Source organism: Labrus bergylta, chromosome 10, assembly GCF_963930695.1.
Source record: "Labrus bergylta chromosome 10, fLabBer1.1, whole genome shotgun sequence".
Lineage (NCBI taxonomy): Eukaryota > Metazoa > Chordata > Actinopteri > Labriformes > Labridae > Labrus > Labrus bergylta.
The window spans coordinates 26,933,447-26,950,769 of record NC_089204.1 but is presented as its reverse complement, the minus strand read 5'-3'; the positions used below and the strand labels follow the sequence as shown (position 1 = coordinate 26,950,769).

The following is a 17,323-nucleotide window of genomic DNA, read 5'->3' as shown; positions in this document are numbered from 1 at the left end:
ATGGAGGGATATGAAGACCGGAGGGGCTGGGATATATTGTGAGCCTTTTGTTGCACACTGTGGGCTTTTGTTGCATTTTTACAGGAGAAGGAGGAAGGAGGCTGGGAACAGGCTCGTTGCCGGCTGTGTGGCTGTCGCTCCTGCAGCACGAGGTCAGAACACTGTGGGGAGCTGTGTACACTCGCCTGCTAATTACACACACCACTGTGTCTCGTCACTCCTGCAGCGGCGGGGACCACAAGACCAATCTGGCAAACTCCCCAGCACAGGACAACTGAAAGGCGAGCAAATAAAGCCGAGCCAGAGGAGCGGGGATGTACAAATGCGGTCTAATTAGGTTTACTTATACCTTTTACCAACCAGAGCAGCTGCAGGTCACTGCCCCCAGTCTGACAGGAGGTGGAGCGACTGCAGGTTTTTAGTTACTGAGCACAATTTAATCATCACCAAACTGGGTCCGGCCTATTGGGGCGAGACTGGATTTAAAAATGGTAGATGTATTAAGTATTCAGAGCATTCTGGTGGGGGAAATGTTGTAATACTGAATGACAGTTCCTTTAAAGCTCTGCGGAATAGGATCTCGAGGTAACATCGATACCTTGAGGGCTGGCCTACAAATGCCAGAGAGGTTAGAGCAGGAAATGCCTTTTGTGACTTTCCATTTGCTCAGCACCACACCAACATATACAGTGTGGAATACTACCAACGTGTTAGAGATGACAAGCCAGAAAAGGTAGCTTAGCATGTGTATCACTTAATGTTATTACCGAGGTAACCTCAACACAGGGCCGTGGTGTGAGGATATCGGAGTACGGTACACTGTCAGAGATCCCCCCCCCCCCCCCCCCTCGTGCAGAGAATATCATGTTCCATCAGTGTTGCTTGACTTCTTCTTTCTACAACACTTCACTGAACATCATGTATCCACAAATGTAACTTGGATCGGCCCGCAGGATAACACTCCTGTGTGTGCACTCCTCCCGTCCCGCAGGACGTGTATCTGCAAAATGATACCAGATCACATGCTCATAGATAGCATTCTGCCGTCTCAGGTGTCTCCTCGAGCCTTAAATAACACACTCGCTTTAAAAATGGAATATGAGCTAATTGCAGTAAAGGGACAGGTCGGGTAATACACTCTGGTATTCATGGTAAATAGGCTGACTGAATTTGTAAACCAAGTTTATTTCTGTGATACATTATTTTTATGACTATTATACTTTTTATTATTTTATTTTTTTACCTTCCCTCTCAGGATTAGGCCAAACTATCCTTTTTTTAATACTAATTTACTCTGTTTTGTGCGTTTATATTAAATATAACACATATTATATTCATTATAAATATTGTAAGCTTTACCTTCAGTTTGTACTTTTTGCATCAGGCTCTGAAACTCACGTTTACATTTTCTTTTAAATAGACAAAAGGAGCCCTCAGATTTATAACTGGTGATAGATTCAGCACTCATCACTGTGAGCTGTATGAGACGGTCGGTCGGCCTTCTCTAGAAGAGAGGCGCAGCAAGCATTGGTTTTCATATATTTTCAAGGCCCTTAATGGAAAACTTCCAGCTTACGTCACAGACCTGTTGGAGTGGAATCCGGGCACCTACACGATCTTCTGATTGGCTCGTTCTTAAATTCCCTCGAGCTTTTACTGAACTCAGTAAATCTGCCCCCAATTTGATGGAAAACCCTCAAGTAGACTCTAAAGATCAGAGTTTGCAGAGTTGAGGAATTTGATTTCTAGCCAATTTGTTTCAAATTGTAACAGTTTTAATGGATCTCAGTGGTTTTTGTTAATAGGTTATAAGTCTTTGTTGTTGTTTTAATGTGCTTGTAATCTCAACGGCTTTGAAAATGAGGTAAAACCTAAATGTCCTTTAAAGAATAAATAAAGGTTTGAATTGAATTCCAACCACTAGTTGTTTAAATTAAATATCAGCTATATTTCTCATGAGAGCATTTAATTAAGTTTTTGTCAGTTTCAGTGTGGATTTATACAATTATTTTTAAAGAGAAATCTAATCCAACCTCAGATGTTTACCCGTTAGCTCATGTTTTGTTTTTAAAGAGACAGATTTTGTGCAGGTTTGTGAAGATTTACATTTCAGTTAAACATATATTTAAGAAGAGCTAATGTAGAAATTCGAGAAAAAGTTATACATCTATATTAACATGATCCACTGTCACAGTAACCATGGTTTTACAGACAAAAAAAAAAGTACATGTCTGTATTAGAGTCAGATTACATGTACAGTCTGGCTCCTTTAAATAACATCTCCTGGACTTTTAAGTCCCCGGGAAATGATTACTGTAGGTGATTAACCGGCAACACCGTCAGCCTTATTGCGGTCGTATTTCACTGATGAGGCTCAACTTCATCCACCCCGACTTCTGGAGGCACTGGGGATACTGGTTTTTAACCCATTAATCCAGTGGTGGCCAATGTTCACTGATGAGGCAAGGGGCCATGTTAGCTCACGTCTTTTATTCCAGTGTCCTGCTTTCATATTAATCTAAATCAAATGCAAGGGGTCGGGTCATGAAATCAAATAAATCATAGAAAACAGCACAAAAGCAGGGGGGAGTACTAATGAACATCCCATCACAGCTTGATTTATGCTGTAATTTTAGAGGTAAGGAGACTGTATTGGAGCTGAGATTTCTAGGCTTTCAAGGGTACATAAAGGGAAAATGTAATGTGTTGGATCATTTTGCACCAATGCGCTCAGCAGAGTCCACATCATGCAGTCCTCTGCAGCTGTGTAGCTCTTTCTAGTACCATCTTTTGCCATGTCGAGTTTGCAATCCTGCTAACTACCAGTGCAGTAATTGAGCTCTCAGTAATGTTGAATGTTGTGAAGTACGAACCCACAGCCGAGAGTAGCGCTACCCACCTCCACTGGTCACTTTATAATTGAGGAGTCTTTTCAATCAACCCAGCACTCCACAAAGTTTATTTACTTCATCAGTAGACCACTGTTTTTTTTGAATGCATGATTATGACCTAATGAGGGAGAAAAGCTGTCAAAATGACACCGTCAGCCTGGTCCACATCATTATGTATCCATGCAGGCTATCTAAGCACGATGACTCACCCGCTTGCAGTACACAATGATGACACATCTCTAGGTTGCATCAGGTCACCTGCTGTGGGTGATGATGGCGGCTGCAATTGTGGCCATGACAACACATATCTCAGTATTTTGAACTTGTATACTGGTCGCAACGGTATGGAGATTTTAGGGTAATTCTGAACAGACACGTATTGTACTTTGCAATATTTAGAAAACTATTTTTTTTACTGCTTCAAAATGTTTTGATGGTACTGTGACTTGCAATATGGAGAACGGCCTCTCTCTCTTCCAGTCCCACTGCATGCCACAAACACTTGTTTTTGCATAAAGCAACTTGGGTTGAGCTGGAACTGTCTAACGCAATATGTGAGTAACATCCTCAGGCCATGATGGAAACATGTCTACGGTGATATGACAGAGAAATTACAGCACAAGTGGTAAAAAAAATAAAATGTTTTGTGTACATTTTGCTTCTAAACTTCATCCACTGCTGACTTTCCTATGAGCTAATTTAGCCAAGATGTGTCACTCAATGGCATCACTCCGTGTTTAGCACAAAGACAACACCATTGGGGTGTTTAACACACGTTAACTATACAGAGAAAGCTCTGGTGACTCTCCTATGTCTTGGTTACAGGATTTCCAGCAAAACAAAACACAGCAACATATCTCTTTCACTTTTGATTTAACTGCACTGTCTGTTTTTGTGCCAAGCAAGGCTAAACACATTCCCGAGCCATCCATTCCTATTCTAAATGGCTGTCTTCAAAGCTCGACAAACAAGCCCTGCAAGAAGCAATGCTTCACAAACGCGGTCCCCATCTCTCAAACTTTCCTTTGTTTTCACATCCCTCAAAGAATTGGGGCACAATATAATAAATCCCTGGAGGGTAGAAATAGTGAGTCAAGTGAGCGTGACCGAGGAAAGCCAGACCAACCAACATGGGATGCACAGAGATCAAAAACAAGTCTCCTCTCCTGATACCCTTCTATGAAAACAGATTTTTGTCCTGTAGCGTCAGAGATGTAACCTCACTGCTTTCTGAAGAGACATTTTGAAGCACAAAGATGCTGCTGACTATATTGGAAACACTATCTCAACCTAACTTCATCAATCAAAAAACAGGCAAAGAGGTAGAGCTGAGACGGGCTTTAGGTCTCCAGGCAACCAGCCACTCGTCAGTCCACTCAGCTTCATCCCTAGCTATGCTAATTCATGAATAAATCTACAGAAATTAGCAATTGATACCAAACGTTAATGTCTGCTGTAACATTTCAATATGACACCTCATGGTGATTCCTTGCCTTTTAAAGCGAGCCTCAAGAGGACACTCGAATAACCACATTTTTTGCACTTCCATATTGGCTTCATTTTGGAAGCTTCATTCTGGAGGATGCTACAAGAGCAGGGATGGGTGTTGTTAGGATTTTATCAACACAAATATCAATACTGATACTGTGTAAAGGTACAGATACTTATCAATACTCTTATCACTGTTTATTAATTGTGAACTGGAGGTGAGTGCTTAGAAAATGTACCGGGAAAGCGAGCCATAACTTTTTGATCAAAACTATTTAATAAGTCTTTCATTGGTGGAAATAGCTGTGGCTGTAATTAAGTGACTGGTCAGCTGTTTTGCCAACAGCCGAAGCTTAATGAAAGCCCTGCAGAATCTTAAAGGGGACATATTGTGGAATATTCACTTGTACAGTGTTTTTGAACATATATCTGGGTAACCTGAGTGTCTACTGACCCACAAAATGTGTAATAAACCCATCCAGTCCTTTGTTTGTGGTCTGCATAAGTCTTACAACACAGAGAAAAATGCTCTGTTTCTAATTTGCTCTCCTTGTGATGTCACAGTGGGATTCTGATAAAAAAAATCCCCTCTCCTGCCCTGATATCTCCACCCATGGACTCCACCCCCAGCCAAGAACAAAACTTTTGCGCAGATCCATCATTTTTATTCTCTCTACAGAGGAGTGATGTCTACCTGAAAAACTCAGGGGGCGGGGCTCATTACATTTAAAGAGACACACACACCAAAACGGAGCGTTCTGAGAGAGCTGGTTTATACAGGGTCACAAACCTCCTCTGGTGCTTGATTCATGTTATATTTTGACCAAAGCACAGCACAGATGTTTCATTTAGACCACAGGGGGACTGTTTGAAAAGGTGGAGGAGGGGGATAATATGTCCTCTTTAACATGAAAAGCAGATAGGAGCACCACTTGTACCATTTGGTCAATGTTTCTTTATTTGTCCCTCTGGAGAAATTTGTCTCGGATACAGGAACCAATAACACACAGGGACCAAAAATAACCAGCTCTTGATACTCATCCTTACATCATCGACATACTGATGAGAATCTTCTTTCTGGTAACCGAATGTTTCCAGACTACTATACCACAATGCCTTCCACACACACACACACAAAGCAAAGGGTGGCAGCCTCTTAGCAGGCCCTCGCTCTAATGCTGCCAACTTAGCGACTACACATTTCAGACAGCCCCTTGTGACGCTAACTCCCCAAAGCAACAAATCTGTAAAACTACTCACGGCCATGAACACAATGTCGAGCTCACTTGTTTGGTGACAAATAGAGCAAGGTGGGACTCCCTGTACTGATATGCAAATTAGCAAATGACATCAACCGGTTGCTTCTTGGAAAGTTTAAAGCAGCTGCCTTTCTTGGAAAAGAGAACTCTACAGTCTCAGTGAACAAGCTCCCAGCTGTTTCCAGTTTGTAGACCATGAATGTCCAGTCAGCTGGAGCCAAGGGGGGGAACCAGTGAGCAGAGAAGGAAGCGCTCGCTCTCAGCTCTGTCACTCTCTTCCTCTTGATTGCTGCAGCGCCGGTAGCAATCAATGAAAAAAAAAAAGAAAAGTAAGAAAAACTATGTACACCCCCGTCACAGTTTGTGTATAATATTATGACAACAAATCAGTCATTCCTGGATGAGGTGGGAGTTAATTTCCAGTTTGGTGGTCTCGCTACTCCTTCAGATTTCTATGTAAATAAACTTGATCATGTCATTCATATGCAAATGTCCGCATGACGTCAACTGGCTTTTCAAGCTGCCAATTGCTACTTACTCTGGTACAACACAAGCAAAGGAGGTGGTGAGAAAACAGACTGACACTCGAGTTTTGAACCTGCCAATTCCACATAACATTTATACACGGCATCTTTTTATGTGTAAATGAGGGAAATACTGAGGGCACTTGACGACAGAGAGAGGAAATCAATGTGGAACAATCAGAGCACAGAAACTTTTGTGTGAGCTGATTATTCTGAATTCATCAGCTCCTCTAGTCCTGATTGATGAAGATTACTGTAACATTAGGTTGTTTTCACACATGCATACCTGACAGACAGACATCTTTCTATGTTTCATATTCACAACTCTTCCTCACAGATGGAAGTTTCCCTTTCTGACAGGAGCAGAATCCCAACTTGAAAGGATTGATTTTTCTACCCGAATGATGACTGGACTGCACTCAAACTTTTCCTTTTGGTTCCTTTTATTTTGAAATCAGTTTTTCAATAGTTACTTTTTCAGTAAGGTTAGTCGGTTTCACCAAAGATGGAAACCGCAGGGACAGAAAGAGAGACAGAGTCTGACCATAAAAGGAAAGTTTTTTGCCTTCATAGAAATGTTATTGAAGTCATTCGCAGTATCAATGAATGAATGAAAAGAACATTGGCAAGCAGAGAAAGAGGCAGCTTCTTCATGTGGACCACCATCGCACAGGTTGGCACCAGTCACAAGATTTTAAAAAAAGTCATCATCCCCGTCTGCTCACTCACTGTGAACTTTCCTGAATAGTTCCTTCTGCATTCACACATCGGCTCACGATGACTTCACGCAGTATATTTATTAAAGGGGCTGACAGGAAGAGACAGAGTAAAATCTGAGTGGAAAGTTCTGCTGTTTGCGCTCACCCAGAAAGTTTCAGGACATTTTTCCTAAAACCATCATAAGCTTCTTCTTCCACCTTGAAGTCACAAAAAGCTGCACCATTAACTATTAGCTTAAGTAATGCTGCTGTTGCAAAATGTGTACAAATATAATATTACTGCTTTACATTCTGATAAGGTTGTTATCTAAAATCAAACTCTTTCAAACGAACGTGTGTTTTACAATCATAAAACTCAAAACCTACACAACTCAATATCTTCATGAAATACTTGAAATTGCAAAAAGGACATCTATTACATTTTATAGTTTTTAATCCCCTTCTTCCTCTCTCACATAGATCAACAAAGGACAAACTTCATCGTCCTATATAATTTAATGTAGACATCAAAACAACCAAGCATTAAAAAGAGCTCATTAACCTCTAATGAAACCCGTCCTACATTTGCCCCTATTCTTTGAGAGAGTTTTCAAAGAGCAAACCCTCTGCATGTGGTAAATAGTTTGAGATACTTCTACTTCGAGCATGGACAGTTCTAGGCAGGGGCCAACAGGGGCCAACAGGGGCCAGTGCCCCTGTAACACTGAGCTTGGTCCTCCCTGTGGCCACCCCTCCAAAAGGAAGAGCCCCCCTAATAACACATACACAGTATTTGACTCAACAACCGGACTCACAATCTAGTATTAAATTCTGTTACTGAAACAAATTTAAATCATTGTATTTAATGAATTGTGCTATTATTTGGCGTAAATATATATATTTTTAAAGCGATCATCTTTGTCTATTTTTCACCTGGGTTTAATGTTCCCCTCTGACAAAAAAACTGGCCCTAGTTTGACCCCCTCAGTAAAAGTGGTCTAGAACCGCCACTGAATACAGCAGAAGCTCAATACTCTTTTCATGTTTCCTTGTTTTCTTTACTGATTTCTCCCCCGAGCCCCCGTTAGAGCAAAGTGTAGGTCCAGAGCCTGCAGAGAGGTTGATTTCTGCGGCAGCTGTTTGTCTGCTCAGAGGGCTGATGGTGATGAAAAGGAGTCCCTTTATTGGGCCACTTTTTTAACTGACCATCTGCACAGCTAACATCTACTGAGACTGTCCCATTGAGGGCAAACAAAATGCAGCACAACATAAAGCAGCCTTTGATTTAACACTTTAAGAGGAACGTGGTTTCCCCCGTGGTTAAAACAACTTCGCTAACACGGTGAGAGGAAGGGAATTCATTTCTAATGCTTCTGCAAGAACGCTCATCTGCCAGTGCTTCTTTATGCATGATGTACATTAGTTTCATCACTGCAGCCGGATTTAAAAGCATGCAATAAAGTTCGACCTGGAATGACATTAGAAGGGCTTTACAGTAATTTGAGAAATTAGTTTTAGTCCATTAGTATGCCGAGCCTATGGTAGCATACATATCAATTATTTTCACTGCAGAAGGACACTGCGGGCTGGAACACACTTAGATCTTCTTCAGATATGACAGCCACCTACAAACAGCCACACAGAAAAAAACGCTCTTCGGCCCAACCCCCCAACCCCCAGGGCATCTCACAGAAAATGAAAAGCCTATAAGAATTGATTCCCTGACGAAACGAGATCTGGCTGATGTGCCATGTATGGAATATATGTCTGCTGGAGATAGTACTACTTACCTTCTCCCCATCGATCCCCCTTTGCCCTTCTGATCCAAGTTCCCCCTGCAATCACAAGATGGAAAGTTAAAAGGTGAAGAACGGACTCTTGAAAAGTTCGTACTTTCATCTGTCTTTTTTTTTTTTTTTTTTTTTCACTTTGACACCAACTTGGTCTCAATTATTTTTTATTACATTTTTTGTTTAGTGTTGAAGATCCAAAACTAGAAAAAGGAGAAATGCTATCAGTGTAAAAGGTTGTTGTGTAGAGTGTTTTACTTATTGAATAGGTTAAGGTAGTGATTTTTAAAGGGGACTGCTTGGACACCTTAGGGTACTCAGAAGGGCTGCAGGGGTTATTTAACAAACTGTAAAAACTCGATACCTAGCATGTGGATTTTTCTAATTTTTAGTCAAAATCATCTTTAAAAAAATGTCCATTAAACTTTTGCAGACAGATTTTGCGGAGGTGATCTTGTGATGTTGTCTTGTTTTAGCAATTTTAGCCTCATTTAATTTAGCTCAATCTTTTATTTGCTTATTTGCCTATTTTTTCTCTCTCTCTAGTAATTCTTTCTAATATTTTTTAATTCATTTTGAACACACACTGTATTTAGCTCTTTATGTTTATATTTAAAAAGCTGAGAACTGCAAAAGAAACTTCATTGTTTTTCTATGAAAATGCTCTGTAATATTGTTTCTGTCAAAATTCTAAAATAAATAATAATAAAAAACCATACTCCCGCCAGATAGTGGCACATTTGAAATTTTGTATGATGTTTATGATTGCACAAAGCCAGTTTGAATGGTGGCTGACAGACAACAAAAAAAGGTTTTCTCTTTGTAACACAGAAGCAATTCAACTAAAAAAAGCAAAAACAGAACGTTTAAAAAAGACAAGGTCGTGTTTTTAGTGATCATCCACTGCAGTGCTGCATTGTACCTCTTTATACTGGTTTTCTTTACTAATGATTATATGCTGCACTGGTTGGGAGAGGTTTGGCTGAATTAAAACTTTTCAAAAGAAGGTATATATTGAGAGTGATTCAATCGCAGCCCTCACTCAAATGTTACAGTAGAAAAACATGAATCCTTATAAACGTGCAAATCTGAGTAACACAGCCGATCACACAACTGCAGGAATGTGTCTGAGACAATCACCAACACAGATGCCACCATGGCGTCATCGACTCCTACACCCGCTAACATTTACACACAGCTTCATTCAAATCTGAACTTTCAAAGGAGCAAAACACTTGCATTACATTAACGCTGATACAAAAACACATTTGGGAACCAGATACCAAAACTCTGAGCAATATTGTTTACCCAGATAGCTGGATGCTTAATCTAAGCTTCTGCAAAGTCTATAGTGTGTGTAAGATTATACATAGTCAGGGAATAAGCTGTTTGGAGCTGATTTATTTTCCACAAATATCATCCTGATCACTGATTCTTCTCCAGCGACCCAGCCCTTTGCTTTCCACACACCCGGCCAGAAAATGTGTGTGAGATGTCTTGGAACGTATTGGCTCTGTTATAAGGGTGTAACTTATACAGTCTCATGACCTCAGCTAGGCCCCGTAAAGCTTGAGCAAACTGTCACATTATAGGGGACAAGGTCAACCATATCATCACTCTTACAGGACAGACAGCTGCGTGAAATTGTTGTTCTCACAGTATGGCATCCAGACGAGTCTGAGACATGTATCTGTACAAAGCACATGTGGGTATATGTCTACAGAAGTAAGAAATACAAGCAATTGTTGGGATAAAATATCAATACTGCAATATATAGTTTTCCTGACCCGTGTAAAAAAAATATATTAATATGGTGCCATATTTGAAATAAAATAACAGATTTTCCTGACAGTTCGACTCCCTGCATCACCACATGACTCCTCACAGCTGCCCTTATGAAAGTGAGAACGTGAACAGAAGTTACCTGGCCAAAGAAGCAGTTGAAAGGGAATATTAGAGGAAGCCTAAGACAGCGGGGTAATGTCAGATAGTAGTGTAAAGAAGTTAAGAGATGAGGCGTGAAAACAGGTGAAACTGACACCAAATTGCAATAAATTAAGACCTGCACTTGACCTTTTTAAGGGGCCAGATATCAGGATCTATCGTTCTTTTTATTTTATTTTAAAAACCCTTATTAATCCCTGAGGGAAATTCTGGTCTTTACCCTCACATGCTTTTCACACATAGGCCCGAAAAACACACACATGCACAAACAGGACCTGTGGACATGCATTAGTGGAGTGGAATTAGTGGGGAGCGTGTCAGAGATGTTGGGGGGGCTGTTCAAGTGCACCTCAGCAATATTCAGGAAGAGACCTGGCACCTCTCCAACTACCAGACCAACTTCCATGTTTTGGTAGGATGTTCCGGTTCCCAACCCAAGTCGCCACACGCACACACACACTGATGCACAACACATGCAACAGAAAAAGCTTTACGGACAACAAATTGACATATCTGCAGATGAAATAATACCAGACATGTTTTGTGCATTAGAATGAATATCAATACTTCTTCTACTGCTCACTTCTCCTGTGCAGCGTTGTGTAACGGAGCAGCTCTAGCCGGCTCTTGAACCCCCACTCAGATATCACAAGTGGATGGAGCTTTTGCCATTAAGCGTTATTTCATATTCCATGTATGGAGTTTCATCTGCAGATATGTCATCCCGCAGTAAGCTTAACATCTTCAGTGGATATAGGTCCAGGATTAAGCCATCTTCCACATCCAGGAATGATCCTATTTACTGCCTCCACAGTGATCCACATGGCACATAACGGATCACTTGAATGCAATGAAGTATCAGGAGGATTGGATTTCTCATTGCCTCTGTATTTTCTTCATATTTCTGAGAACAGTATCCAAACCACTTCTCTTTCGAGTACATGAAAACACTTTCTCACTTTAAGGCATGGAAACGCAACTCACAACTACAGCCTTCACAGTAAGTGGTGGTTTCTGGTGACTTGACAACCCGCCCCCCCCCCGAAGGAGATTAGGACGAGATCCAAAATGTCACATATGATGGTCTACAATCTTACCAATGACAATATCACAGAAAACAAAAAGCAACACAGTTATCCGGTAAAAGAACATAAAAAAGGCAATTTTCTCTTCTGACCATAACAACAAGACGAGCACTTAGGCACTCTTAAAGCTCCCTTTACAGGAATATGCATTTGTCTCCCAATTTAAATGTCTGACTCCAAAGCAATTTCTGTCCCTCTCTTGGATGAATAGACTGTAAATATTAATGGTTTAGCCTAAGTCACGTCAGTCTTCTGTTCCTGCAGGGGGCTCTGGAGGCTCATCAGCGGCAGCCGCCATGTTGGAAATCCTGTCTCAGTCTAACTTTCACTCAACCTAACGACAGACTGAGAGCTGGAGCTGAGGAACCTGTACATCACGCCTACCTGTCAATCATGTCAACTACGCGCCTAACTATGGATAACATGTATCGTTTACAAAATCAAAACTGAGCCGTTTTTCTTTAAATTCACCCCTCGTACAGTGTGTGCCCGTGATGACACTAACTAATCAGACCTATTTCGATTTTATACCAGGCTGTAAACATGTTAATTTATGCTGTAAAAACGGCTTTTTTGGCTGTATGTGACTTCCAGTGTTCCTGGAGTCAGCCTCAAGTGGACACTCGAGGTACTGCATTGGCTTCATTTTTCAAGACTGTCTTTTTGCCGCTTGGTGTAGACCAGCTCTATTCAGTTACTATTTTTAAGAAAGACCAGATTTCTTTTAAAAACATGAGGCGCCTGCTTCATCCACCGAGAACAAACCAATGACCCATATTCATTTCTCTTCATAAAAACAGACATGATGGATGGAAGGATTTAAAAATTCCTACTATGATGGTCTTTCATAATCTACACCTTTGCATGCTCTTTACTGCAAAATAACATTCTTAAAGGTGGCTTTTATTGGAAGACTTCTATTATCATTGTAAAAAAAAGTTAACATATGTGTATCTTTTAATGACTTAAGATTCTGACTGAGGTTGTTAAAGGGCCAAATTCAGCCCACGAGCCGCCAACTGATCAGGTCTGGAGCGGTTGGTTACATGTTACCACAAATACGCATCCAGCTATGTTAGCCATTTGTTTTTCACCCAACAGCGAGAGAGTAGCCAACAGGACATAACTGCGACACTCACAACCCACCCCCCCCTCCTGCACAGACAGCCCCAGCATCTAGTAAGAGTTGCTTGAGCAGTGACAAGGACATGATCCCCTCACTGGCTTCCGACCAATGAATACTTCCAACGGCGCCCAACGGGGGCACATGGCCAAACAAGGGGCACCGCTGCTCGGGACTGGACTTGTGTCTCTGCAGCAGCAGCAGCGCCAGCAGCGCCATTCACCCAGTGCCAAACATGCGCTCACTTGCTGGTTTGATTTGATTTTGAGATTGCTTTGTTTTCTGTGTTGCTGTGTTGGGGTCAACACAAAGCGAGTCAGTGATTCAATCCAGGGATGTTAGAAAATCTATCTCAGAGAGGGGCAGTGGCAGATTTCATAAATCACATACAACTAAAAGTTCCACCTGCTTCCTCGGCCAGATGTCAAAATCATGTAGTAAAAGTTCAAATATATTTGAATCAAAAACAAAACTCAGTAATTCAAAAACCCTTTAAATTTCTAACTGACTGGATGTAAATCACAGTTTTTCAATCCAGCTTTAAGTGCAGAGTAACACGATAGCTGTTTTATCAGCAAGTGGCCTACCTTGTGTCCTGGATCTCCTTGAAGGCCGACCTCCCCCGAGTCCCCCTGTGACGGACACAACACAGAGAACAGTTAGTGAAAGGTCTCTCGTTCGCACATTAGTGAATGGCTTTATGAAGGCTCGTCATTTCATCGGCCGTGTTGCAGCTACAGCTGTTCCACGAGTTCTTGCTGACACAGACGCTCAGCAGCTGCAGCTTGGGGTACAATTTCCCAACAACTGGAAAGCACACATCTGACTCTTCTTAAAAAAAAAAAAATCACTGAATTATTTGAATAATGGTGTTATTTTAAAAAAAGGAGGGCAGCGGGGAAAGGGCAAGAGATGAAGAAGAGCTCGCCTCTGTGAGAGAGATGGCGTTACAGAGGAGGACGGGGAAAGGAAAGTAGAAGAAAGCGATTTTCCAAATTGATGTAAAGACACAGAAGATGAAGAGAGATAGTGTTTCGACAATTAAGCTAACACTCAACTTGCTCCAAGCTAAAAATCCAATTAACCACAGTGCCCATTTATGGTCACATCTTCATTACAATCTCTGTTTGTAAGAACTCAATGGGCTTGTTTAGGAGGAACAAAAAAAAAAAAAAAAAGCCAAACAGAGAAACTGAGATCTCTTTTCTGTGGGCTATGAACTCATCATTGAACCCTTTATTCGAGGAAACATTTCCATATAATCTCTCATATGTACTGAGAATCTGATTGTTAAATATATTGTACATATTTGGCTATATTTTAAACATGTGGCAAGAAATGACGACAAATGGTGATAGATTCAAAAGTTGTCTTCCTATAATGTACAGCCAGCGATAATGTCACCGAAACAGGACACCAAATGAAGCTCTACTGAAAGTTGAGTCAGTAAAACTATATATTTGCCTTCATGGTCGGGTCTATTTTTCATACAACCCTTTCAAGCTGTCATGTTCTGGGGCTGTCATTGGGTAATCAGCTGTCTCGTCAGCGGTACTCATCTAACCAATTGCAACCATCCCTCCCTGATTGTTAGACTATCATCGTTCTGATCCTCTTTTAAATATGATTCTCTCTCCGCCTTTAGATCCTTCATGCTGATTTTTTTGTACACCTGTTCACCTCCCCATCACTGCCCGTCTTCTCAGAATCATCGCCCATCAATTCTTCACCCATCCGGTCTCAACAAGTCATCAGCTTCACCACCACACCAATGTCTGGACTCTATGGGGGGGGATTTATTCTGGTGACGCTCAGAATTGACATTCTCCAAACACATCAACCATCCCATAGAGTCCGAGCGCCAAAGTCTTTCTGTCAAGTCACATTTCCATGTTAGCCATTGTGATAAATTATTTTTTAATTCACATGTCCCGATAAAGTGTCCACAGGAGTTGGAGATCGAACCCCACTGATCCACAGCTGTCCAATGTACATATTCATACATATTTTTAAGTTTAGTCTTCATTTAAAAACTGTAATTAATCAATTGACAGTTCCCCTTTTACAAAAGCTAATACTATTTAGAACCCTCATGAACATAACTGGAACGATAGCAGGTTCTTGGGAGCTAATAAAAATGAAGTGTAATAATAAACTGAGTTGAAAAAAACTCTTCACTTTGGAGGTACAATCAGTTCAAATTGAATTAAGGTGCTAATTGAAAACACAAGCCATGAGAACAGGAGGGTTGTAAAAAACAAATGAAGGGTGTTGTAAACGGGGGAGAAGTTTAATTTCACCATTATGTCGGTGCTTTTCTTTTACCTCTTTTGCATGTACATGCCGGAGCCGTAAATCTGGTAACACCAGGGTTTTATGTGCGAGGCCATAGAAAATGGATTTCCTTTCAAGTAAGCTGCATTCTTATAACCCAATCCTTATCTGTTTAATTTCCTGAGGGATTCTGGATTAATCATAGCAGTTTAATCCCTTTGCACGGCATTAGAATCCTCCGTCAAACCGGGTATAGTCCTGTCTGTTGGAGCAACGCAGCCCAAGTAATCCACACACACTTCCCCAAGAAACGCTCGTCTCTAGGTCATAGCGACTGGCCTTGCTCTTCTCATTACGGCTGTTTTAAATGCTCCTAATTGCCCCGATGTCTTTGATTAATCTCTACAAAGTCGAGCTAAATGGTTAAAAGGTATACTCGGACCGCTTTTAATCTTACACAGATTGAGATTCTAATGTTGGTAATTGAAAGTCTCATAAGCGCACCTTATTAACAGGCTCTGCTCTGACTTTGTAAGCCCCCCTTTTTAATGTATTATAATGTAAATCTGAAAGGAGGCAGCACAGTCTCACGGTTGCTGGAACCTCCCCACATTAAGGGATCAATATGAATTAAATATGCTTTAAGAGAAGCGCGCTGCTGCCATAATTTACCGGACGGATTAATGTGCAATAAGGTCAGAGTGAACGAGATAAAAGCAATTACTTCATATGATTGTGTCAAAGAGACGTTTACAATATACTGCACAGAAGGCTCTGAATCAAATACATTTGGGGTTTTCTCTCACAGTGCTTTTGGCTTGTGATATTTGCAAACCCAACAAGACATGTGAAACATTTCTCTTGGATGATCAATGACGTTTAGTTGTCTTCAGGTATCTGCTGCTCATTCAAAGAGAGAGAGAGAGAGAGAGAGAGAGAGGCATACTGCATTCACTGCTTTGACAACATATCATATGAGCTGTGTCTGCACTAATAAATCAAATATACCCTAATGGAAAACCAAGATGATATTTTTCTACAGTACGTCAAAAGATAAATGTTACTTCTTCATTTTGACTGACAGAAAAATAAACTTTGTTGACAATATGACAAAGGCTTAATGATGAAACAAGTTTGTTTAAAGGCAAAGACATTTCTAAAGTTGTTGTCACATCTACACTCCTGAAAATATCTAGATAATTTCAGGAGGACAGCTCTGGGGATTCTCCTGACCTGGCTGTTCACTATCCCTGTCAGACGGGAGGGGGGGACAGGGGGTCATGCGGTAAGGCGTATCGTAAAAAAAGAGACAGGAAAGTAGCGGATGAAGCAACAAATTCCGCTATACGATGCTATAATGAGAATATTTGACTTTACATCAATGCTACGAGTGGATAGACCGAATCACTAATACCCTTTTCACACATAAAAATGAAAAATTTAGGAGATTACCCTGAGTGGCTGTATATGTGAATGCAAACAGCCAAAATTTTTCACTCTGACTTCACCCGGAGTTTCTCCTCCCAGACCCCTATTATATTTTCTGCAGCAAGTCCGAGTGGGCTGACGTGAGAACGCCGCAGCATATTCTCCGGAGTATTCAGCTCCAGCCACTTGGCTGTGCAGGTATAGTTTTAAATATTCTTCTATGCATTAATTTTAATATCTTATTGCTTTAATGTGTCATATTTTTTTTTTTTTCATTTTTATACATATTTTTTAATTCTTATTGGTGTGCTCAATGATTTTACAAACTGCTTTTTCGTCAATAACTTTTCTGCACTCTTGTTATGCACTTTAATTTGTCTGAAAGGTGCTATATAAATAAAGTTTGAGTGATTGATCGATTGATTGATAATCTGCAGCTGTAAGAAACCATTAAGGTGGATATATGCCACAGAATTCTTTCAGAAGTCTGCATAGAAACATGCATTGTATTGTTTTGGTAAATATAATTGAGTTAATAAAATCATCTTAATCCTTTGTTCCATTATCTTTTAGGATCTATGCCCATGAATCAAACAATACATGCTATTAATTCAAAGTGCAGCAAAAGGTCCAGCATCCTCATTCATTTAAAAGGCCAACCTGAGGCAGCTGTTAGCTCATCGTGCCCCTTCACTACCACTGAATCAGGGTGCTCAGCCTCGAATGTGAACTCCCTGATCAAGTTTTCTTTAACTTCATTGATTTACTGCTCGAGCCTGTAATAGGATTTGTTATGAATTTTGTTGTTCAGTAAGTAAA

At 40.7% G+C, this 17,323-nt stretch overlaps 1 protein-coding gene across 8 annotated transcripts in view; it reads right to left on the bottom strand.

Moving 5' to 3' along the window:
• The window catches only part of LOC109983217 (collagen alpha-1(XIX) chain), a 134,092-nt gene that overhangs the window by 91,214 nt on the left and 25,555 nt on the right, over positions 1-17,323 (bottom strand). For all 8 annotated transcript variants that reach the window (XM_065959366.1, XM_029277128.2, XM_065959368.1 and 5 more), the window contains 2 exons: positions 13,390-13,434; positions 8,651-8,695 (listed from right to left, as the gene is read on the bottom strand). In XM_065959366.1, the coding sequence (XP_065815438.1) occupies positions 8,651-8,695; positions 13,390-13,434 (90 nt within the window). The remainder of the gene's footprint in view (positions 1-8,650; positions 8,696-13,389; positions 13,435-17,323) is intronic.